General features: G+C 40.0%; 1 protein-coding gene across 3 annotated transcripts in view; it reads right to left on the bottom strand.

Annotated features, from left to right (window-relative positions):
• The window catches only part of RAB38 (RAB38, member RAS oncogene family), a 170,440-nt gene that overhangs the window by 124,444 nt on the left and 20,933 nt on the right, over positions 1-25,063 (bottom strand). For all 3 annotated transcript variants that reach the window (XR_002787826.2, XM_064288811.1, XM_003418553.4), the window contains exon 2: positions 24,774-25,054. Coding sequence is in view for 2 of the 3 variants with exons in the window: in XM_064288811.1 (XP_064144881.1) it covers positions 24,774-25,054 (281 nt within the window). In the remaining variant the exon portion in view is untranslated. The remainder of the gene's footprint in view (positions 1-24,773; positions 25,055-25,063) is intronic.

The raw sequence follows: 25,063 nt of genomic DNA, 5'->3' as shown, positions 1-25,063 counted from the left end.
TCTTCCTTATTCATTGTACACCTTTCACATGCATATGATGTGATTGAAAATACCATGGCTTGGGACAGGTGCACCTTAGTCTTCAGGGTGACATCTTTGCTCTTCAACACTTTGAAGAGGTCCTTTGCAGCAGATTTGCCCAATGCAATGTGTCTTTTGATTTCTTGACTGCTGCTTCCATGGCTGTTGATTGTGGATCCAAGTAAAATGAAATCCTTGACAACTTCAATCTTTTCTCCGTTAATCATGATGTTGCTCATTGGTCCAGTTGTGAGCATTTTTGTTTTCTTTATGTTCAGGTGTAATCTAAACTGAAGGCTGTAGTTTTTGATCTTCATTAGTAAGAGCTTCAAGTCCTCTTCACTTTCAGCAAGCAAGGTTGTGTCATCTGCATAACGCAGGTTGTTAATGAGTCTTCCTCCAAGCCTGATGCCCCATTCTTCTTCATATAGTCCAGTTTCTCGTTTTATTTGCTCTGCATACAGATTAAATAGTTATGGTGAAAGAACACAACCCTGATGCACACCTTTCCTGACTTTCAACCAATCAGTATCCCCTAGTTCTGTCCGAACAACTGCCTCTTGATCTATGTAAAGGTTCCTCATGAGCACAATTAAGTGTTCTGGAATTCCCATTCTTCGTAGTGTTATCCATAGTTTGTTATGATCCACACGGTCGAATACCTTTGTATAGTCAATAAAACACAGGTAAACATCCTTCTGGTATTCTCTGCTTTCAGCCAGGATACATCAGACATCAGCAATGACATCTCTGGTTCTATGTCCTCTTCTGAATCCAGCCTGAATTTCTGGCAGTTCCCTGTCGATATACTGCTGCCACAGTTTTTGAATGATCTTCAGCAAAATTTTGCTTGTAAGTGATATTAATGATATTGTTCTATAATTTCCACATTCAGTTGGATCACCTTTCTTGGGAATAGGCATAAATATGGATCTCTTCCAGTCACTTGGCCAGGAACCTGTCTCCCATATTTCTTGGCATAGACGAGTGAGCACCTCCAGCGCTGCATCTGTTTGTTGAAACATCTCAATTGATATTTCATCAGTTCCTGGAGCCTTGTTTTTCACCAATGCCTTCAGAGCAGCTTGGACTTCTTCCTTCAGTACCATCAGTTCCTGATCACATGCCACCTCTTGAAATGGTTGAATATCGACGAATTCTTTTTGGTATAATGACTCTGTGTGTTCCTTCCATCTTCTTTTGATGCTTCCTGTGTTGTTTAATATTTTCCCCATGGAATCCTTCACTATTGCAACTCGAGCCTTCAATTTTTTCTTCAGTTCTTTCAGCTTGAGAAATGCCAACTGTGTTCTTCCCTTTTGGTTTTCCATCTCCAGCTCTTTGCACATGTCATTATAATACTTTACTTTGTCTTCTCAAGAGGCCCTTTGAAATCTTCTGTTCAGTTCTTTTACTTCATCAATTCTTCCTTTTGCTTTAGCTGCTCGACGCTCAAGAGCAAGTTTCAGAGTCTCCTCTGACATCTGTCTTGGTCTTTTCTTTCTTTTCTGTCTTTTTAGTGACCTCTTGCTTTTTTCACGGATGATGTCCTTGATGTCATTCCACAACTCGTCTGGTCTTCACTCACTAGTCTTCAGTGCGTCAAATCTATTCTTCACATGGTCTCTAAATTCAGGTGGGATATACTCAAGGTCATATTTTGGCTCTCATGGACTTCCTCTGATATTCTTCAGTTTCAGCTTGAACTTGCATATGAGCAATTGATGGTCTGTCCCACAGTCGGCCCCTGGCCTTGTTCTGACTGATGATATTGAGCTTTTCCATTGTCTCTTTCCACAGATGTAGTCAATTTGATTTCTGTGTGTTTCATCTGGCAACGGTCATGTGTATAGTCGCCGTTTATGTTGGTGAAAGAATGTATTTGCAATGAAGAAGTTGTCGGTCTTGCAAAATTCTATCATTTGATCTCCGGCATTGTTTCTATCACCAAGACCAGATTTTCCAACTACTGATCCTTCTTCTTTGTTTCCAACTTTTGCATTCCAATCGCCAGTAATTATCAATGCATCTTCATTGCATGTTTGATCAATTTCAGACTGCAGCACCTGATAAAAATCTTCTATTTCTTCATCTTTGGCCCTAGCAGTTGGTGGGTAAATTTGAATAATAGTCATATTAACTGGTCTTCCTTGTAGGCATATGGATATTATCCTATCACTGACAGCGTTGTATTTCAGGAGAGATCTTGAAATTTTTTTTTGACGATGAATGCAACACCATTCCTGTTCGAGTTGTCATTCCCAGCATAGTAGACTACATGATTGTCTGATTCAAAATGGCCAATACCAGGCCATTTTAGCCCACTAATGCCTACGATATCAATGTTTATGTGTTCCATTTCACTTTTGACAATTTCCAATATTCCTAGATTCATACTTCGTACATTCCAGGTTCTGATTATTAATGGATGTTTGCAGCTGTTTCTTCTCACTTTGAGTCGTGCCACATCAGCAAATGAAGATCCCGAAAGCTTGACTCCATCCACATCATTAAGGTCGACTCTACTTTGAGGAGGCAGCTCTTCCGTAGTCATCTTTTGAGTGCCTTCCAACCTGGGGGGCTCATCTTCTCGCACTATATCAGACAATGTTCTGCTGCTATTCATACGGTTTTCACTGCCTAATGCTTTTCAGAAGTAGACTGTCAGGTCCTTCTTCCTTGTCTGTCTTAGTCTGGAAGCTCAGCTGAAACCTGTCCTCGATGGGTGACCCTGCTGGTATCTGAATACCGGTGGCATAGCTTCCAGCATCAGAGCAACACACAAGCCTCCACAGTACGACGAACTGACAGACACGTGGGGGGGTTTTCAAAATATTAAAGGTCAAACAGGTTGGTGCATTGAGGTCACCTGAGGAGCTTATTAAAATTGCAGATGTCTCAGACCTACTCTCAGAGAGGCCTGGAGGGGCGCTTTCAAAACATTGGAGAATCAGAGACAGCAAATTATGTGAGTGAACGAGGTTTTCATAGTTAATGGTATAAATCATGGTTTTTGTTATAACTGAAATCAGTGATAAAACTCTACTAGGAGGATGGAGGAGCGGTAGTCTGGTAATGTTAAATTCTAATCTAGCATAGCAGATATCAGTGGGTACATCTAAACCTACTAAATCAAGAAACAGCAACATAAGATTATTATTTAGATACATAGAGGTTAAAAAAAATTAGAGAACAAAGGATTTGAGTACAGAGATCTGAGTCCTAATTCTAGCTCTGCCACTTTCTACCCATGTGATCTTGAGTAAATCATTTAACGTCTCTAAGACTCAGTTTCTTAATATGGAAAGTGGAAATAATAATACCACCTACTTCATAAGGGTTTATGAGAAGTAAATAAAATAATTAAAGCACTTAGGGCAAGGCCTGGTAGAGAATAAGTATTCAACAGATACAAGTTTTACTATTATTCTTTTTTTTTATTTTTTTTTGCTTTAAGTGAAAGTTTACAAATGAAGTCAGTCTCTCACACAAAAACTTAAATACACCTTGCTACATACTCCCAATTGCTCTCCCCCTAATGAGACAGTCCGCTCCCTCCCTCCACTCTCTCTTTTCGCGTCCATTTCGCCAGCTTCTAACAACCTCTATCTTCTCATCTCCCCTCCAGGGAGGAGATGCCAACATGGTCTCAAGTGTCCACCTGATCCAAGAAGCTCACTCCTCACCAGCATCCCTCTCCATCACACTGTCCAGTCCAATCCCTGTCTGAAGAGTTGGCTTTGGGAATGGTTCCTGTCCTGGGCCAACAGAAGGTCTGGGGGCCGTGACCACCGGGGTCCTTCTAGTCTCAGTCAGACCATTAAGTCTTGTCTTTTTATGAGAATTTGGGGTCTGCATCCCACTACTCTCCTGCTCCCTCAGGGGTTCTCTGTTGTGTTGCCTGTCAGGGCTGTCATCGGTTGTAGCCAGGCACCATCTAGTTCTTCTGGTCTCAGGCTGATGTAGTCTATGGTTTATGTGGCCCTTTCTGTTTCTTGGGCTTGTAATTACCCTGTGTCTTTGGTGTTCTTCATTCTCCTTTGATCCAGGTGGGTTGAGACCAACTGACGCATCTTAGATAGCTGCTTGCTAGCATTTAAGACCCCAGATGCCACTCTCCAAAGTGGGATACAGAATGTTTTCTTAATAGATTTTATTATGCCAGTTGACTTAGATGTCCCTGAAACCATGGTCCCCAAACCCCCACCCCTGCTACGCTGGCCTTCGAAGCATTCAGTTAATTCAGGAAACTTCTTTGCTTTTGGTTTAGTCCAGTTGTGCTGACCTCGCCTGTATTATGTGTTGTCTTTCCCATCACCTCAAGTAGTTCTTATCTACTATCTAATTAGTGAATACCTCTCTCCCACCCTCCCTCCCTCCCCCATCTCATAGCCATCAAAGAATATTTTCTCCTCTGTTTAAACTATTCCTTGCGTTCTTGTAATAGTGGTCTTACACAATATTTGTCCTTTTGCGACTGAGTAATTTCACTCAACATAATGCCCTCCAGATTCCTCCATGTTATGAAATGTTTCACAGATACTATTGCTCTTATTATCAAGGTTCTCTGTGGTCTTATACTGACAATTTTCTGATGACTGATAAAACTAGCTAACTCTGTTACAGTGACATGCTCTTACATACCTTATTAAAAAGTTGAGAGGCTTGTTTTTGCTTTTTAAAGTACTGAAGGGCTCCCAAAATTGAGTTCTCAATGTCCCTCTGGACAAAAACTCATTGCCATTAAGTTGATTCCAACTCCGAGTGACCATATAGAACAGAGTACAACTGCCCCATGAGGTTTCCAAGGCTGTAATCTTTATGGAAGCAGACTGCCACCTCTTTTCCCTGTGAAGCGGCTGTTGGGTTCAAACTGCCAACCTTCTGGTTAGCAACCTAGTGCTTTAACCATTGCACAACCAGGGCTCTCTGAGCAACATTCTTTAAAAAGAAGTTCCTGATTTTTGAGTCTTTCTTTGGGAACCATTTTATCCTTGGTGATCCAGCTCAAATGTCAAGAAATCTGCCTCACTCCCAGGTAGAGATGGCAGTTTTGCCTTCAAGTACTCTCACAGCTGTCTGTAGAAGCCACTGATTTTTATAGAACTTCATACTGTGCTGTAATTATTTATTTTGATCAGTTTTCTTCCAGGAGATTGGGAATTCAGTGCTGCAGCACCTACCAAAATACCTACCCAAATACGCAGTAGGTGTATGCGTATTTGAGTATGCGTATTTGTTGTATGTAATGAAAATTTCATGAATTAATAAGTCAATGAATGAACAAACAGAATCTAACACAATGCACCTTAACCAGGTTGCACGTCAAAGTTACCTTAGAAGTGTTTTCCAAAAACACACATTCTAAGCCCCCCTCCAGGCCTCTCTCAGAGTAGGGCAGAGACATCTGCAATTTTATCAAGCTTCTCAGGAGATCCTGATGCACAGTCCTGTTTAGGAATCCTTGTCATTAGATAGAGCACTAGACTAAAAGTGAGGAAATCTGAAGTCTAGGCCTGGATTCTTCAATCATCAGCACAACTGGACAAAAGCAAAAGCACAGAAGTTTCCTAGACACCTCCAAACACTTTGAGGGACTGGGTAGCTGGGGCTGGGCTCTGGGGACCATAGTCTTGGGAGATATCTAGGTCGATTGGCATAACATAGTTCATAGAGAAAATGTTCTGCATCCTGCTTTGGTAAGTAGTATCTGGAGCCTTAAAAGCTTGTACGCAGCCATCTCAGATACATATATTGGTCCCATTCTGTCCAGAGCAAAGGAGAATGAAAAAAACTGAAGACACAAGGAAAATATTAGACCAAAGGACTAAAAGACCACATGAACCAGAAGAATTAGATGGTGCCCAGCTACCACCACTGACTGTTCTGACAGGGATTACAAGAGAGTCTGGGACAGAATGGGAGAAAAATGTAGTACAGAATTCAAATTCACGAAAAAAGACCAGATCTACTGGTGTGACAGAGATTGAAGGAACCTCCAAGACTATGGCCCCCGAAAACTCTGCTAACTCGGACATGAAACCATTCCTGATGCCCACTTTTCAGACAACAATTAGGCCTATAAAACAAAAAATAACCGTGTGAGGAACATGCTTCTTAGTTCAATCAAATATACGAGATCAAATGGGCAACTCCTGCCCAAAACAAAGATGAGAAGGCAGAAAGGGACCGGAACTGGATGAATGGACACAGTGAACCTGGGGTGGAAAGGAGGAGTGTGCTGTTGCATTGTGGGGATTGCAACCAATGTCACAAAAAAATCTATATAAATTTTTGAATGAGAAATTAAGCTGTAAACTTTGACTTAAAGCACAATTAAAAAAAAAAAAGGCTTCTCTGGAACCCCATTTCTTTATTAGCACAAAAGACAAATATCATACTTACCGTTTGTGGCTCAAATGACAGCAGCTGAAACAAGGAGAGATACATGTAAAACAAGATTACGAGAAATTCAATGAGGGAAAAACTGCTGTATTCTGGCCATGGGGTGTGAAGAAGGGATGAGCTGGATAATCACATCCATAGGCTCATGTTAGATCCTTGCAGGATGCTAGGTGGCATTACAAATGAAGGACACCACAGCTTCCAGTCAGGTTTGGGTCCAAGGCATTCATGGGGGCTGCTTCTCTTATCTTCCTTTTTCTTTTCTATTTCCCCATCTACAGAGTGGGGCGCTATAATCTCTCTGCTGTGAAAAGTGTCTAGAGAGCTTTCTGGATGAAAGGAGTTACATAATGTGGAGTCCTTCTGGGAAATACAGAAGTAAATTAATTTTCTCTGCTTCTGCATGGTTCTCTAAGGACAGAAACACACACAAAGGCCAGGAAGAAGAGTAATACAGTAAAAGGATCTGAAAGAGTCTTTGGAAGACAGTGCAGTAAACAATTCTGTTCCATCTGATAAACAAACCGAAGGATCACCCTCTGGGTGCAAGTCACTGTACTGGTTGATAACCAGGAGGGCTTCACGGAGCAGTGCAGGGGTCAGGCCCATATAGACATAATTTCAACATAATGTGGTGCAGGATAGGAGAGGCTACATGAAAGTCAGCAACAGATGACGCACGAGCTGAGTTCTGAAGGAAGAGTGAGAGACAGTTAAATCAAGGTAGGAAGTGTGTTCCACTCAGGAGGAACACCAAGGTGCTAAAAGGGGACTTGACAGAGTTTAGCATCGCTAGAGGATAAAAGGAGGGACAGAGTGGCCAGAAATAGGTCTGGAGAGGCAGAGAAAGCCTCATTATGGGGCTTTTCTATGGTCAGAAACTTACACTTCACGTGTAACAGGGTTTCTGAAGGACGAGGATCATGGTCATATGTGTAAAGCTTGGGTGTGTTAGTGGATGCGAGGTCTCCAAATCAGACGAGAAACATCCAGAGTATTATTTTGGTAGAAAAGCTACTGAATACAGTTTCAGCCATATTGGCTTTGAGGAGTCATCTGTGTGATATCCAGGCTGAGATCCAGAGGGATAGGGAAGTTTGAAGTTCAGGAGAGAAGCCACGGCTAGAGATAGAGTTCCAAGAGGAAGACTGCTTCAAGGTATGGTGGGCTGGCTATTGACCAAGGTCAATTCTTCAGTGGGGAGAAATGTCCTGAAATCATGTGTGCAATTTTGTGTGCATGCGTGTTTTTTTAGAGATAGCAACCACTTGTTGCATACTAACAATGTTCCAGGCATTTCATGCTTATCCTCACTGATTCTCACAACAACTCTCTGAAGTAAGTACTATCCCCATTTTTCATATGAGAAAAGGAGGCTCAGAATGATTAAGGAGCTTGCTCAAAGCCACATAACCTGTGTCAAAGGAAGGTCCATACCCAGATCTGTCTGGCATCAAAACCCCCTCTCTCTATACACTGCCAAAGTGCATCTCTGCCTCTATGTGCTTCTACTGCCCTTTCTCAGGTTCACAAGTGCATGGTGATAACAGAGCCCAGGTTCAGCTTAGGAAAAGGTTGTTTTCCTGGGCATGGAAGAACATGGTCCCTCAGAGGTACCACAGTTTGGCCTCATCTGTCCAGGCACTGACCATCCATTAAAAGTAAGGGCTGAGCTGCACCATGTGGGCTGGCTGGCCATATATATACCTCCTAGCTGGTGACAGGTACATGAGAGGGATGGATGAAGCCCCTTTAAAGAGTCTGTGGATGTCATATGGTGTTGGGTAGGAATAGAACAGGGCTCGGAAAGTCTGGAGAATTTCCAGAGGAAAAGATGGGAGGGGAAAGGCATTCTAGGCAAAAGCATGCCTATAACTGTGGAGGTGAGAAAGAACAGGGAGTCCTGGAAATGCTTGAGTGAGGCTGAAGTACAAGTTCAATGGGGAGCAGAGAGGGAAAAGCTCTTCCATGGGTCAATGCATAGCCTTTAGGATGAACTTTTCAGGGACAGAATCCTTAATAGGCAATAGAAGCCTGAACCCAAAGACTCAACATTTTTTTTTGGTAATCATACAGAAATCAAAGGACATCTCATATCCCTACTTAATTTTTCTTAAAGGAAAAATGTTACTTAAATAACAGCAACTTTTACAGAATTAGTGCCTTTTCCTTAAATTTGGAAAACTCTAATATAAAACATGATGTCCAGGGTTTCTCAACCTTGCGTTACTGACATTTTGGGCCAAATAATTCTTTGTTGGAAGCCGAGGGGGTAAGGTGTGTGCCGTTAATTGTTGGGTGTTTGTCAGCATCCCTGGTCTCTACCCACGAACAGTCAGTAGCACCCCTCACACTCTACCCTCAATTGTGACAACAAAGATTTCTCCAGACATTTCCAAATGTCCCCTGGGGAAGGAGAGGACATATTTAAATGATACTGAAAAGAAGCATAAAAAAATATGTCTTGTGTGTTGTTGGGCCCGGCTTCGTTTGATAGGGTCTGAGGTCTGTCTTGATCCTCTCTGAGAACAAAGAATCCTTGTAGGCATTTTTTCATGGGTTTCCGGAAGACAAGAAACATCTGGAAAGTGAGGTAGTTTATCTTTGAGCCTATTGACATTTGATTTCTAAAGACTCCCTACACCTAAAGCCAGGGGCTTTTTTACTTTTTTCCCTCTTACACTCAGAGCTAGACTTCCTTGTATAAAATAGAATGCAAAGAAAGAACATGCATTCATACAGAGGAACCTCCATGGGCAACAGAGGAGGAGAAGGGGAGAGGGGAGAAAGGATGGCAATAGCTTGAGGGAAAGCACATGTGAGAAAGGACCCCTCCTCACCAGTCCTCTCAACATTTCCAGGTGAATCACTCCACTTTGTCACATATCCTAGATCTATTTATATGTCTGTGCATTAGACTTGAAGCTTTTAGGGTATAGGGGCTACATCTTACCCAGTCCATACTTTATATCAGCCACTCAATAAACAGTTACTATATCAAAATATAATGGAGTCAAATTGGAAAAGGCTATATAAGGTAGAAGAATGTGGTGGGTGGGGAGCTAAACTGTGCTATTAGCACATGTGGCTTAATATCTCAACTCTACAGCATTAAAGAAAAAGAAAACAAAACCCATTGCCTTTGAGTCGATTTCACTCATAGTGACCCTATAGGACAGAGTAGAACTGCCCCATAGGGTTTCCAAGGAGCAGCTGGTAGCAGCCGACCTTCTGGTTAGCAGCTGAGCTCTTAACCACTGCCCCACCAGGGCTCCAACCAACTATGAAATCCTCAGCTAGTCACTTAATCTCTCTAGTCTAAACTTTAATACCCTCATCTGCAAAACAGGAATAAAAATACTAACTACCCTACAAGCTTGTTTTAAGGATGAGCTAAACCAGCCCACTGGGCGGCTGGGAATGAAGGTAAAGTCATTAGCAAAATGCCTGGCTAAATAGAAGCTATTGTTACTGTAAGGCAGAGGTCAGCAAACTTTTTCTGTAAGGGGTTCATTAAAAACCCCTTTGCTGTCCAGTTGATTCTGACTCAAAGTAACCAGATGGTAAATCACAGCCCTTGAAAGCTCTAAGGTCTCTGTCGCAACCACTTAACTCTGCAGTTACAGCAGAAAAGCAGTCATAGACAATACATAAACCAATGAGCGTGGGTGTGTTGTGATAAAACGTTAATTACAAGACAAGCGGCAGGCCATATTTAGCTTGTGGGCTGTAGTTTACCAAGCCCTGTTATACGTCATTTGGATTTGAATTGTCATAGAGTAACCATCCATACTCTGATTAGTGTAAAACTGATTTCCTGGAAAAAAAGTTTCAACTGGGAATAAACAACTCCATGTGGTGGAATCCAGAAAGTTCAAAATGGTAACTCAGCTGTGACGTTTTATAGGAGAACAATGGATCGGAAACACATTACTTGATTGGTACTTACAAACTTAGATTATCAAATGGGATTACTCAATTGGTACTAGATCATTTTAGGGCAGGGCTTCCTGTGGAGGGAATATGTTAAAACAACGGTTTTGGTGGGAGGAACCCATGACGCAAGAACTTCCGTATTGGAACTTGTAAGGAGGGCTTCCTGTGCCAAGCTCTGTAAGGCGATTGGCTTAGAAGGGTATACTGTTTTTCTTAGATTGGTTATAGTATGGAAATTTCACGGATATGTGACAGGAAGGGCTCACAGCTAGTTACTTCACAATCACCCGACATTCCTCTCTTAGTATGGAAGATGGGGGCCACAAGGGTGAAAATGGAACCACAAACAGAGAGTTGCACCCAATCCTCAATCTGGTCATTTCAGAAAATATCAGATGCCTCAATTTTTGTTGAATTCCTTTGCACCAAATCAGTAAGAAGTGGAACATACAGAAGTTTCTTGAACTAGGTGGTGACAAAATCAAATGGTTCTCTTGGGTGGCTGAGTTTTTAGTAGTAGCCTGCAGTTTAGACCACCACAAGATGAGTCTAGAGATGCGATATTACAGTTGTCCAAGCATGAAACAGTAAGGTCCTGAGCTCTAAGTAGTGACAATGGGAATCATGACGGATAGAATGACACATATGATATCTTGCTTCCTGTACACCAAGCTAAGGGTTATGTCCTCTGAGAGTACTTTTTAAAAAAATTTTTATTGTGCTTAAGTGAAAGTTTACACATCAAGTCAGTCTCTCACACAAAAACTTAAATACACCTTGCTACATACTCCCAATTGCTCTCCCCCTAATGAGACAGTCCGCTCCCTCCCTCCACTCTCTCTTTTTGTGTCTATTTCGCCAGCATCTAACTCCCTGTACTCTCTCATCTCCCCTCCAGGGAGGAGATGCCAACGTAGTCTCAAGTGTCCACCTGATCCAAGAAGCTCACTCCTCACCAGCATCCCTCTCCATCACACTGTCCAGTCCAATCCATGTCTGAAGAGTTGGCTTCGGGAATGGTTCCTGTCCTGGGCCAACAGAAGGTCTGGGGGCCATGACCACGAGGGTCCTTCTACTCTTAGTCAGGCCATTAAGTCTGGTCTTTTTACAAGAATTTGGGGTCTGCATCCCACTGCTCTCCTGCTACCTCAGGGGTTCTCTGTTGTGTTCCCTGTCAGGGTAATTATCGGCTGTAGCCTGGTACCATCTAGTTCTTCTCGTCTCAGGCTGATGTAGTCTCTGGTTTATGTGGTCCTTTCTGTCTCTTGGGCTCGTAATTACTTTGTGTCCTTTGTGTTCTTCATTCTCCTTTGGTCCAGGTGGGTTGAGAACAATTGATGCATCTTAGATGGCTGCATGCTAGCGTTTGAGACCCCAAATGCCACTCTCCAAAGTGGGATGCAAAGTGTATTCTTAATAGATTTTATTAAGCCAATTGACTTAGATGTCCCCTGAAACCATGGTCGCCAAACCCCTGCCCCTGCTAGGCTGGCCTCGAAGGATTCAGTTTATTCAGGATCTTCTTTGCTTTTGGTTTAGTCCAGTTGTGCTGACCTCCCCTGTATTGCGTGTTGTCTTTCCTGGCACCTAAAGTAGTTCTTACCTACTATCTAATTAGTGAATACCCCTTTCCCACCATTCCTCCATCCCTCGTCTAGTAACCATCAAAGAATATTTTCTTCTCTGCTTAAACTATTTCTTGAGTTCTTATAATAGTGGTCTTATACAATATTTGTCCTTTTGCAACTGACTAATTTCACTCAGCATGATGCCTTCCAGATTCCTCCATGTTATGAAATGTTTCACAGATTCATCACTGTTCTTTATCAATTCGTAGTATTCCATTGTGTGAATATACCATAATTTATTTACCCATTCATCCGTTGATGGACCCCTTGGTTGCTTCCATCTTTTTCCTATTGTAAACAGTGCTGCAGTAAACATGGGTATGCATATATCTGTTCGTGTAAAGGCTCTTATTTCTCTAGGATATATTCCAAGGAGTAGGATTTCTGGATCATATGGTAGTTCTATTTCTAGCTTTTTAAGGAAGCGCCAAATTGATTTCCAAAGTGGTTGTATCATTTTACACTCCCACCAGCAGTGTATAAATGTTCCAGTCTCTCCCTAGCCTCTCCAACATTTATTATTTTGTGTTTTTTGAATTAATGCCAGCCTTGTTGGAGTGAGATGGAATCTCATTGTAGTTCTGATTTGCATTTCTCTAATGGCTACTGATCATGAGCATTTCCTCATGTATCTGTTAGCTACCTGAATGTCTTCTTTAGTGAAGTGTCTGGTCATATCTTTTGCCCATGTTTTAATTGGGATATTAGTCTTTTTGTAGTTGAGTTTTTGCAGTATCATGTAGATTTTAGAGATCAGGCATTGATCAGATATGTCATAGCTAAACACTTTTTCCCAGTCTATAGGTAATCTTTTTGCTCTTTTGGTGAAGTCTTTGGATGAGCGTAGGTGTTTGATTTTTAGGAGCTCCCAGTTATCTAGTTTTTCTTCTGCATTGTTAGTAATGTTTTGTATACTGTTTATGCCATGTAGTAGGGCTCCTAACATTGTCCTTATTTTTTATTCCATGATCTTTATCATTTTAGATTTTATATTTAGGTCTTTGATCCATTTTGAGCTCGTTTTCGTGCAGGAGTGAGGTATGGGTCTTCATTCATTTTTTTGCAGATGGATATCCAGTTATGCCAGCACCATTTGTTAAAAACATTGTCATTTCCCCATTTAACTGTTCTGGGGCCTTTGTCGAATATCAACTGCTCCTGTGTGGATGGATGTATGTCTGGATTCTCAATTCTGTTCCATTGGTTTATGTATCTGTTGTTGTACCAATACCAGGCTGTTCCGACTACTGTGGCAGTATAATAGGTTCTAAAATCTGATAGAGTAAGGTATCTCACTTTGCTCTTCTTTTTCAGTAATGCTTTACTTATCCGGGGCTTCTTTCCCTTCCATATGAAGTTGGTGACTTGTTTCTCCATCTCATTAAAAACAGTCGTTGGAATTTGGATCGAAATTGCATTAAATGTATAGATTGCTTTTGGTAGAATAGACATTTTTATAATGTTAAGTCTTCATGAGCAAGGTATGTTTTTCAACTTTTGTAAGTCTCCTTTGGTTTCTTGCAGAAGTGTTTTGTAGATTTCTTTGTATAAGTCTTTTACATCTCTGCTAAGATTTATTCCTAAGTATTTTATCTTCTTGGGGGCTGCTGTAAATGGTATTAATTTGGTGGTTTCCTCTTCGATGTTCTTTTTGTTGGTATAGAGGAGTACAGCTGATTTTTGTATGTTTATCTTGTATTCCGATACTCTGATAAACTCTTCTATTAGTTTCAGTAGTTTTCTTGAGGATTCCTTAGGGTTTTCTATGTATAAGATCATATCATCTGCAAATAGAGATACTTTTACTTCTTTGTTACCAATCTGGGTGCCCTTTATTTCTTTATCTAGTCTAATTGCTCTGGCTAGGACCTCCAGCACAATGTTGAATAAGACTGGTAATAAAGGGTGTCCTTTTCTGGTTCGTGACCTCAAGGGGGATGCTTTTCAGCTCTCTCCATTTAGGATGATGTTGGCTATTGGCTTTGTATAAATGCCGTTTATTATGTGGAAGAATTTTCCTTCTATTCCTATTCTGCTGAGAGTTTTTGACATGAGTGGGTATTGAACTTTGTCAAATGCCTTTTCTGCATCAATTGATAAAATCATGTGATTCTTGTCTTTTGTTTTATTTATATGATGGATTACATTAATTGTTTTTCTAATGTTGAACCATCCCTGTATACCAAGTATGAATCTCAGTTGGTCTTGGTGAATTATTCTTTTGATATGTTGTTGAATTCCACTGGCTAGAATTTTGTTGTGGATTTTTGCATCTAACTTTATGAGGGATATAGGTCTGTAATTTTCTTTTTTTCCGGTGTCTTTACCTGGTTTTGGTATCAGAGATATGCTGGCTTTATAGAATGAGTTTGGGAGTATTCCAGCCTTTTCTATGCTCTAAAATACCTTCAGTAGTAGTGGTGTTAACTCTTCTCTGAAAATTTGGTAGAGCTCTGCAGTGAAGCTGTCCAGGTCAGGGCTTTTTTTGGTTAAGAGTTTTTTCATTACCTTTTCAACCTCTTCTTTTTTTATGGGTCTATTTAGTTGTTCTACCTCTGTTTGTGTTAGTTTAGGCAGGTAGTGTGTTTCTAGGAATTCATCCATTTCTTCTAGGTTTTCAAATTTGTTAGAATACCATTTTTCATAGTAATCTGATATGATTCTTTTAATTCCAGTTGGGTCTGCTGTAATATCGCCCCTCTCATTTCTTATTCGGGTTATTTGCTTCCTCTCCTGTTTTTCTTTTGTCAACTGGCCAATGGTTTATCAATTTTGTTGATTTTTTTTCAAAGAACCAGCTTTTGGTCCTATTAATTCTTTCAATGGTTTTTCTGTTTTTTATTTCATTTAGTTCAGCTCTAATTTTTCTTATTTGTTTTCTTCTGGTGCCTGAGGGTTTGTTGCTCTCTATTTGTTCAAGCTGTAGAGATAATTCTTTGAGATATCTGTAGAGATAATTTCTTTTTGTATGTGTGCATTTATTGATATAAATTGACCTCTGAGCACTGACTGCTTTCACTGTGTCCCATAGGTTCTAATAGGAAGCATTTTCATTCTTATTGGATTCTATGAATTTCTTTATTCCATTCTTAATGTCTCCTACAATCCAGTCTTTTTTGAGCAGGGTATTGTTCAGTTTCTAAGTGTTTGATATTTTTTCCCTGCTTTTTCTGTTATTGATTTCCACTTTTATGGCCTTACGGTCAGAGAAGATGCTTTATAATATTTCAATGTTTTGGATTCTGCTAAGGCTTGCTTTATGACCTAATATGTGGTCTATTCTAGAGAATGTTCCATGTGTAATAGAAAAGAAAGTATACTTGGCTGCTGTTAGGTGGACTGTTCTGTATATGTCTATGAGGTCAAGTTGGTTGATTGTGGCATTTAGATCTTCCATGTCTTTATTGAGCTTCTTTCTGGATGTCCTGTCCTTCACCGAAAGTCGTATGTTGAAGTCCCCTACTATTATTGTGGAGCTGTCTGTCTCACTTTTCAATGGTGGTAGCATTTGTTTTATGTATCTTGCAGCCCTGTCATTGGGTGCATAAATATTTAGTATGGTTACATCTTCTTGGTATATTGTCCCTTTAATCATTATATAGTGTCCTTCCTTATCCTTTATGACGGATTTAACTTTAAAATCTGTTTTGTCAGAAATTAATATTGCTACTACTCCTCTTTTTTGATTGTTGTTTGCTTGATATATTTTTTTCCATCCTTTGAGTTTTCGCTTGTTTTTGTCTCTAAGTCTGAGGTGTGTCTCTTGTAGGCAGCATATAGATGGACTGTGTTTTTTAATCCATTCTGCCACTCTCTGTCTCCTTATTGGTGCATTTAGTCTATTTACATTCAGCAAAATTATGGATAGGCATGAATTTAGTGCTATCGTTTTGATGTCTTTTTTTGTGTGTTGTTGACAGTTTCTTTTTCCCACTTAAATTTATGTGCTGAGCAGATTATATATTGTCCTTTCCTCATATTCATTGTTAATTTTGTTTCTGCTGAGTCTCTATTTTTTTTCTTTTCTTTTATTTTGATGTGTAGGATAGTTTGTCTCCTTTGTGGTTACCTTATTATTTACCCCTATTTTTCTAAATTTAAACCTAAATTTTATTTCTTTGTATCGCTGTATCTTCTTCTCCATATGGAAGGTCTATGACTATATTTCTTAGTCCCTCTCTATTATTTTAATGTTGTCTTCTTCTACATAATATCATAGTTGTTTCCGTGTTTTAAGTTTTTTTTTTTTTTTTTCCACCTTGATTTATCTTTGTGATTTCCCTGTCTGGGTTGACTTCTAATTGCTCTGCCCAGTGTTCTAGTCTTGGGTTGATGCCTGATATTATTGATTTTCTAACCAAAGAACTCCCTTTAGTATTTCTTATAGTTCTGGTTTGGTTTTTACGAATTCCCTAAACTTCTGTTTATCTGGAAATGTCCTAATTTCACCTTCATATCTGAGGAACAGTTTTGCTGGATATAAGATTCTTGGCTGGCAATTTTTTTCCTTTAATTTTTTTTATATAAGTCATCCCACTGCTTTCTTGCCTGTGTGGCTTCTGCCGAATAGTCCAAGCTTATTCTTATTGACTCTCCTTTGTAGGTAACTTTTCATTTATCCCTAGCTGCCGTTAAAATTCTCTATCTTTGGTTTTGGCAAGTTTGATTATGATATGTCTTGGTGACTTTCTTTTAACAGTTACCTTATGTGGAGTTCGATGAGCAACTTAGATAGATATCTTCTCATCTTTCATGATATCAGGGAAGTTTTCTGCCAAAGAATCTTCAACAATTGGAATCAACTTGATGGCACTGGGTTTGGTTTTTGGTTTTAATTTCAGGAAATGGTTTCCATTTTTCAAAGATGGCATTAAGAATCTTTCAGAAGTGGTGATTCAAATTGTTGAACTACAGACTGGTGGTCATTCTGTGAAATGATCGTGACTATTAATCACAGCCATCATTTTCTTTAAGTGATGCCTTCTAACTTTGCTCTTATTTCAGATTTCAGATTGGGCCCTTCCTTCCATGTCCCTAACTAAAACCAACTCTAATTAAAAAAAAAAAAAAACCCATTGCCGATAAGTCTAGCCACCCAACACTAAATATGCTGTGGCCAATTAAATCCATGGAGACACATCCTACAACCCCATCTAAATTCTTTGGAGACGTGTGCCTAAAAACTAGAGTATTTGTTTTCCAGAGTGAATCTTGACATTTTAAGAATAATAAGCATCAACTAGCATGCTCTGAACACAGAAAGCACTTAACGCATACCACTCACAGTGTGGGGCTAGAAACAATAATCACTTGATACAAATCATGTCTATGAATGAGTGCACGAGTGACTGTGAAGCATGTTTTCATGATTTGACATTTGAAAAATAGAAATAATCAGAGATGGCCTACTCCCTAATTTAAAAAGGTTTTTTTTTTTTTTTTTTTAATGATGTCCTATACTCAATCCATTAAAAAATGAATTAGAATAACTATCTACACATACCCAATGCAATTAACTATGTATTCCCAGTTTGTATAAATACATTATAATTTTTAACTGAATTTTTTCTAGAAGCCTATAAAAAGGAATGATGTGTGTTACTACTCCTCAAACAGCCTCCAGAAAACCAGCCGCTTAACTGCTGTATATTTCTGCCTGCAGAACAACCGAACATAATAAAATAAAAAGAGCTCACTAAACCCAATAAGACACAAAAAACTTTCCCCTTATAAGAGAATTTTAGGCCAGCATTTCCTAAATGTGCTTCACTATTTTGTTATGTGTTCAACATGGCCAAGCACATTTAGGAACTGCTGCATACTGTAGTCTCCTTTTGGAAAAGGCAATAAAAAAGCCATTATTTGAAAAACACACCATCAGTTTAGAAAATACGATAGGTCATATCACGATTCTGAAATGCTAACATATGAACGATAAAAAGGTTGAATTGGCAAATGTTTTGCTATGTATATTTTTATCCCAATAAAACAATAATAAAATGCATTTTAGAATCAAAGAATTTAAGTAATAGCTATATAGCTTTGGGAGAGTCATCTAAACCTCAATCTTTTCTTCTTTAATATAATAATAATAATTATTATTATTATACCTACCCTATAGGGTCATGCTAAGGACTGAATGAGTTATGCACATAAAAATTTTAGCACAAAGCTAACACACAGCAAGCAGCAAGAAACATAGCCATTATTATGTCTGGAGAGTCAAAATGCATATTAGAATAGCAAAGGTCCTGAGAAGTCCTGCAGAAAGGAAAGCAGTTGTTTAACTCAGTTTTCTCAAATGGATGGGACTGTGTAGATCAATGTGCATGCTCAGTTGCAAGGTAAAGAAGCTGATGCTGCCTGGTTAAATATGATGAAAAATTTGTTCAAGGAATATTAGGTAGTTTGCAGAAGTATTAGGAAGCTAGAGAATCAGGCTTGAGCCTAAGCTTCCAGAAAGAAAAGGCTCAATGATAAAACTGCTGTCTCCCACCACTGAGAACTAGGTCCTATAATCTGTGAAGCTCCCAAGATCTCAACTTGAATGCAGCTGTACCTAGAACGAGCACTGATGCTGCGTCCGTATCAAGGACTCTGCAAACCTTGCTGTCTCCCAAAGCTGGAGCTGCTCTGCCCCACAATCTGTGAAGCTCCTAGGAGCTCAACTTGAATGCAGCTGTACCTGGAAAAAGCACTGATGCTGCTTCTGTGTAGAGGACTCCGCAAACTTTGCTGTCTCCCAAACCTGGGGCTGCTCTGCCCCACCCTCCTCAGAAAAAAATGGATTCTGCACTGTGCCTTCTTTCTCAAGTTGCTCGCTCCCACAACTGTCTGATTGATGGAATCTAGGCCGTATGCCTATCCCTAGCTGCAAAGGCAGTAAAGTAAGAAAGTTTTAAGGTTCTTCCCAGGAAAGTAAGGCTCCCATCTCTGGAACTTTCCCAAAGATAGTAAATGTGTTTAATAGTTGCTGAACAACCATAAAACATGAAAAGTGTCCACTATACTGTGAAACATCCACTCTTCTGACTAAATAGCCAATAATTTCTTAAAGAGAACCCAATAGGGTATAGTCCTTTTCCTAACATAAGGACACACATCATTTTCTTTTTACCTTCAGGGGAGAGACCAAAATTGAGTAGAAGTTAACACAAGAAAGCTTCTTCCTGGTGGCACTCATTGATTTTGTAATGTTATAGGTGAGAAAAAAAATACCAAAACCAAACCTGTTGACATCAAGTAGATCCCGACTCATAGTGACCCTATATGACAGAGTAGAACTGCCCCATAGGGTTTCCAAGGCTTATAGAAGCAGGCTGCAAGGAAGCAGACTGACACATCTTTCCCCCCAGCAGTTGGTGGGTTCAAATCACCAAACTTTAGGTTAGCGGAAGAACACAGCTATTGCACCACCAGGGTTCCTATCGGGGAAAAGGCAGACCATGCTCCCCAGAAAAAAATCACTACATGTAGAATAAAAACATACTAGAAAATTTGCCAGGTGTACAACATGAGGCGGAAGGGAGTGAGAGCAAGGAGCATCGCAAGCTCTTTGTGTGAATTTGATTCTTGTCACCACTGTGGAATAGGGACAATTTCCTCCATTATTTCCCACCTACTGTTTTCCAGGCACCCTATTTCTGAACAGCCATACCTGAACCATTGTGCTATCAGGGCAGGATGGAGCAGCCTAGGAAGGGCTGAGATATACAAACAGGCCCTTCCATGGGAGAGTAACTGTGTATAGCATCAAAACCCAGACGAACGCTGTGGGGCGTGGAAACAGATAATAAGGATGGGATGTGTGCATTGTGTGTGTGTGTGTGTGTGTGTGTGTGTGTGATGGGATCAGAAGACGTAATGCATCTGGGGAACCCACATACATTATCTCACTTAATGGTCACAACAATCTTGGGAAGTAGTAGGTGTGGTCAAAATACCTAGAAAGTGAACCCCCAAAGCAGTGCCACGTGGAGATTGAGGCAGTGGGCACCAAGAATGCAGCAGGTACACTGGTTTAAGCAAGGAGCAAGGCCTCACCACTGAAATGTGCCCGGAAGATAGAAGTCCAAACTTTGGGGTTACACTAACAAGAGCAGGGTAGGGCCTTCATGCTAAAGGGACAAGTGTACAAATTCATATTGGGCTTAAGCACAGGAATACATAAAACAGCTATTATTAGAGTTAAGTTATGAAATAGAAAGATGGACTCAAGCTCCTGATTTTCAGGGCAACCAATGTAAATTTAAATTCCAAACAAGAAAAGGGGGTGTTATCAATAATTATGCTGGGAAAGCAGGTATAAGCCTGGAAAATTCTGGACAAAATGGGACCTATGACCACTCTAACTATATATTGCCTGGCCATGAGTCAGAATCAGCTCAACAAGTAACAGCAACAAGAAGAAAAAGAATTTAAGTAAACACAACTCAGAAAGGAGAAGAATGAAAAGGTGGAGAACCAAAGAAGACCTGACTCAGGAAAGACTGCTTTTTTTGCTTTTAATATTGGAAGAGATGGTATGAAAAATCAGAGATTCCAGCATACATTTCATTTTTAATTTTTTAACTTTTAATTCACTAGTCAGCCAGGGGCTACCAGGACTGTCCTAGCAGCAGCACTTTCCATGAGAGTTTTCATGCCAAAAGTCTCATGGAAAGCTACACAAGAGACTGAAGAGCAAGAAGGGATACTTCCCTTTGCAGTGGGGTCAGCGGCAAAAGGGGAGCTAGTCTCAGTGACAGACTTTTCTAAATCCTGCCAGTTTCAGCTTCAGAGATGGCTAAGACGATGGTGATACCCGCTGGATTTCTGCAGGATGTGGCCATAAAAACAAATGCAGAGGTCATAGCCTTTGACTTACCAGAAATTTCAGAGACGTAAAAAAAGGAAATCAGATGTTTATCACCAGACTGGTTATGACGTAGCTCAAGAGGACTCTAATTGTTAGTAGATTCACATCCAGGAGAAAGGTCTCTATGGGACTTGTTCCCTGATCCCCAAAGTAGTCAAAGAGTAAACTGGAAGCTGGCCCCAAATGCTGCCATGTTAGCTTTAGGCAGACAGTTTGATCTGGGATTCAGTTTTGTAAATGTTGTAATACTATACGTGGAAAGTAAGCAAAGCTTTGCCAGAGATCTTTAAGAAGACTTTCTAAACAGTTTGACACTCCAGCTTGTCAGTGCTGTATTATTGACTCTGAACTTCTAGATGCTGACTTTGAATACTAACCTGGAACAATGAAGCCATTTTTATTATTAAGAAATTTAGAAGGACAACCTCAATAGTAGTATATTTGGAGGCAAGAGAAATGCTGAATGTGGATTTTACTTATCATAATGAAACCTTGTACCCTCTTGATTACATTAGAATTTCAGTGCACTTCAGGCTTGTGAAATGTCTCACCCCTGTACAAAGCTTCTCCTCAAAGTTTATACTTGCAGGGATTTGGAGGACCGGAAATTCAGTATCCAAGTACCATGGATTAAAAACCAAAAATCCATCGCCATTGTATTGATTCCAACTCATATCAACCTTGGATTTGTCAGGCCTTACATTAATGAACATTATGCCCTTAAGCAAGGAACCCTGGTGGTGTAAGGCAGCCAATGGCTCCATGGGAGAAAGATTTAGTAATCTGCTCTTGAAAAGATCACAGCTTAGCAACCCCTATAGGGCAGTTCTACCCTGTCAATGGGGTCACTGTGAGTCGAATGACATGCACTTAAGCAGACTTGAGCTGGTCCTGCAAGAGTTGATGAAGGAAAAGTCAAAGTGAAGTGAAAGAATATGTCAAAAAGGTGCTTTTACCCACAAAAAATTTCAATCCTCTCCACAAATTCATAGGCCTCTTTTTTTTTATTTTATTTTTTTTTGTAATTTAGCACTTATCACTATCCAACACACTATGTATTTCATTTATGTTTTGTAGTTGCCGAATTGTAGTTGTAGAATTCTGTCCATTTTGTAAACTGATATATTTCCAATATCTAGGACACCTGCCTGGCACATAACAGTTGTTTAAAAATTGTTGAACGAATAAATGAATGAATTATGGAAGACTCCACTCCTCATATATATGTGGGTCATTTAGTCTAGTTTCCCCTTGAGACATAAAGTAACCAATTGAGGCAAGGATCTCTCCAAAATCCTACTCTTTTACCTCTGTCCCCAGAGGCCTCTGAGTTAGAGAATGACTCTTTTTGAAAGAATTTGAAGGAATATGCAAAAGCTGTGGAATGAAATTAGTGTGGAGCTAATAAAAAAAGAGAATAAGTGAATCCACCCACATTTTGAAATTAAAAAAAAAAAGTAAGTCTAACATCCAAGAAAGAGAACCAGACTATAAAACATGTGATATTTCTTAAATTTCTGTAACTTAATCACAACTATGAATTTTGTTCCACCTATCTACCTTCCTATGCAACTTTCGAACATACAAACCAAAATGGTTCAACAAAAGCTAAGAAGTAGAAAATGATGGATACTGTATCCTGAACCAAAGGAAGAACCCTAAGAAATAGAGGAAATAAAGAATTTTAAAAGGAAAGAAGGAAATGAAGCATGCTGGGTGACTGGGGCCTCACAAAGGAGGACATGAACCCTGGAAATGAAGAGTAACACCTTTTCAAACATAGGTGCACAAAGTGACAGGCGAGAGAAAAGGAAGGCATTGAGACTCTCAGTGGAATGGCTGAAACATGAATATTCCAACTGTGACCAAAAAAGCAGCATCACCCCCCTCTCCTCTCAGGCCAAACAGTTGCTTAATTCTGCTATTTTGTACTTTACAGATATTCTCAAGTTCAATGTTTTCTTTCCAATCCTCATAGCCACTACCCTAGTTCAAGTCCTCAATGTTTCCCACCCAAACCAGTACTGTCGAGTTGATTCTGACTCATAGAGACCCTATAGAACAGAGTAGAACTGCCCCACAGAGTTTCCAAGGAACTCCTGGCGGATTCGAACTGCCAACCCTTTGGTTAGCAGACGTAGCACTTAACCACTACACCACCCACAGAAACACATTAATCATTTCACTCTGTTTCTGGAATCACTCCCTCCGGTTCATCAACCTGTAGTTCCCAGGCAAATTGGACCATTCTGTTCTTCAGTGTAAAACCTTTCAGAGGCACCTCTCCTGCCTACTTGAATGCTGTCCATTCTCATTTTATTTTCACATCATTCTCTAATGATGTGCACAGATGTTCACAATAAGGCCTGCATGTAAGTTCCATAATGTCTATCTCATTCATGGCTAAATCCCAAACAAATACCACAGTGCCTCTGCTCCATAAAGATTTAATATTTGTTCTCCACAAATAAAAAAAAAGGTGGAAAAATCGTGATATAAAACTGCCTGCAAAACACAGTCCGATAATGTATAGACAAAATATCAGAAAATTACATAAAAACATTTATGCCTACCCTGTTTATAGTATTTCAAGTTGTCTTTATTTCTTTTATACCCGTCTTTTCTTTTTTTTGGTGAGATTTTCAAGGTACCCCACAAGAATTTTTTCCAGATACAGAGAAATAAAAACATAAACAAAACAAAAGAGAGTAAAGCAAAAACTGTACACCTGACAAATCAGACAGTAGTGTGAGGCCAAATGGGAAGTACGAAATCTTCCTCATGGTACCCAGATCCTTCATCTTCTGCCCCAACTTCTACCCCACCTCCTGCTACCCAGTAAAGGCAGCAGTGCCAAGCTGTGCTATGTTCTCACTTTTTGTATTTGCTGTCTACTCTCTGTCACCCCACCATCTCAGTATTCCCTATGTGGTAGTTCTGGGTTCTTGCTGTCTTTTCACTTCTAGGGCAAAGTACAATTCCTGGCACAGAGAGGCACTTATTAAATGTTGATGGAGTAAATTAACAATTTTACATCACTGAATTTGAGACCCATCTCTTTCATTTACTATAAAATGGAGACACTAATCATACTTATGAGGACATTGGTGGTTCAGTGGTAGAATTCCTGCCTTCCTTACAGGAGATCCATATTTGATTACCAGCCAATGTAGCTGACGCACAGCCACTACCCGTCTGTCAGCAAAGGCTTATGAACAGGCTTCAGCACAGCTTCCAGACTAAGATGGAGGAGGAAGAAAGGCCTGGATATCTACTTCTGATAATCAGTCAGTGAAAACTGTATGGGTCAGAACAGTTTGATCTGCAACTGATCATGGGGATGGCACAGGACCAGGCAGTGTTTAGTTCTGTTGTGCACAGGGTTGCCATGAGTCGGGGGCCAACTTGAAAGCAGCTAACAACAATCATACTTACCTCATAGAGCCATTATGAGGATTGAAAGAGAAAATACATGTAAAACATGCCTGGCACATAACACTCAATAAACAAAATAAGTTATTATTATCAGTGTGACCATGTATAAGTTGCTTGACTCCATTAGTTACCAAACCAAAACACGTTGCTGTTGGGTTGATTCTGACTCATAGCGACACTATAGGATAGAGTAGGCTGCCCTGTAGGGTTTCTGTGGAGCGGCTGATGGGTTTGAACTGTTGACCTTTTGGATGGCAGCCAAGATCTTAACCACTGGGCCAACAATCATCTTAAATTGTGGATGATAATTCCTGCCCTGTCTATTTCATCAGCTTGATCATAGGAACGATTGAGATAGTAAGATTTTCAAGCAGTTTGAAAACTATAAATCACTAGACAAACACATCATTATGATGATGATGATGATGATTATGCACCATTTTCTTTGTGACTCTTACCTAAAGTAAGTTTATCTTTTAAGGTCACATTACCTTTGCTGATGTTTCAAACCATCCCACGAAACCATGCTCCTTGCAGAACTGGTCCATCTTAAGGCCATTGTTCACGAGCATGTCCTTCCCCTGATCACATTTGTTGGCCAACAGAACTGCTGAAACTGGTTTGCCATTAGGGAGGGTTAACTTTGAGTCCAAATCACTTTTCCACTTTGCCACTGCTTCAAATGTGGCTGGCCTGGTGACGTCGAAGACGATAAATGCACCCATAGCTTCTCGGTAATAGACTCTTGTCATGTTTCCAAATCTTTCTTGACCTATCACCA

This window comes from Loxodonta africana, chromosome 7 (assembly GCF_030014295.1).
Source record: "Loxodonta africana isolate mLoxAfr1 chromosome 7, mLoxAfr1.hap2, whole genome shotgun sequence".
Lineage (NCBI taxonomy): Eukaryota > Metazoa > Chordata > Mammalia > Proboscidea > Elephantidae > Loxodonta > Loxodonta africana.
The sequence above is the reverse complement of the archived record's forward strand: the minus strand, read 5'-3'. Positions and strand labels throughout refer to the sequence as shown.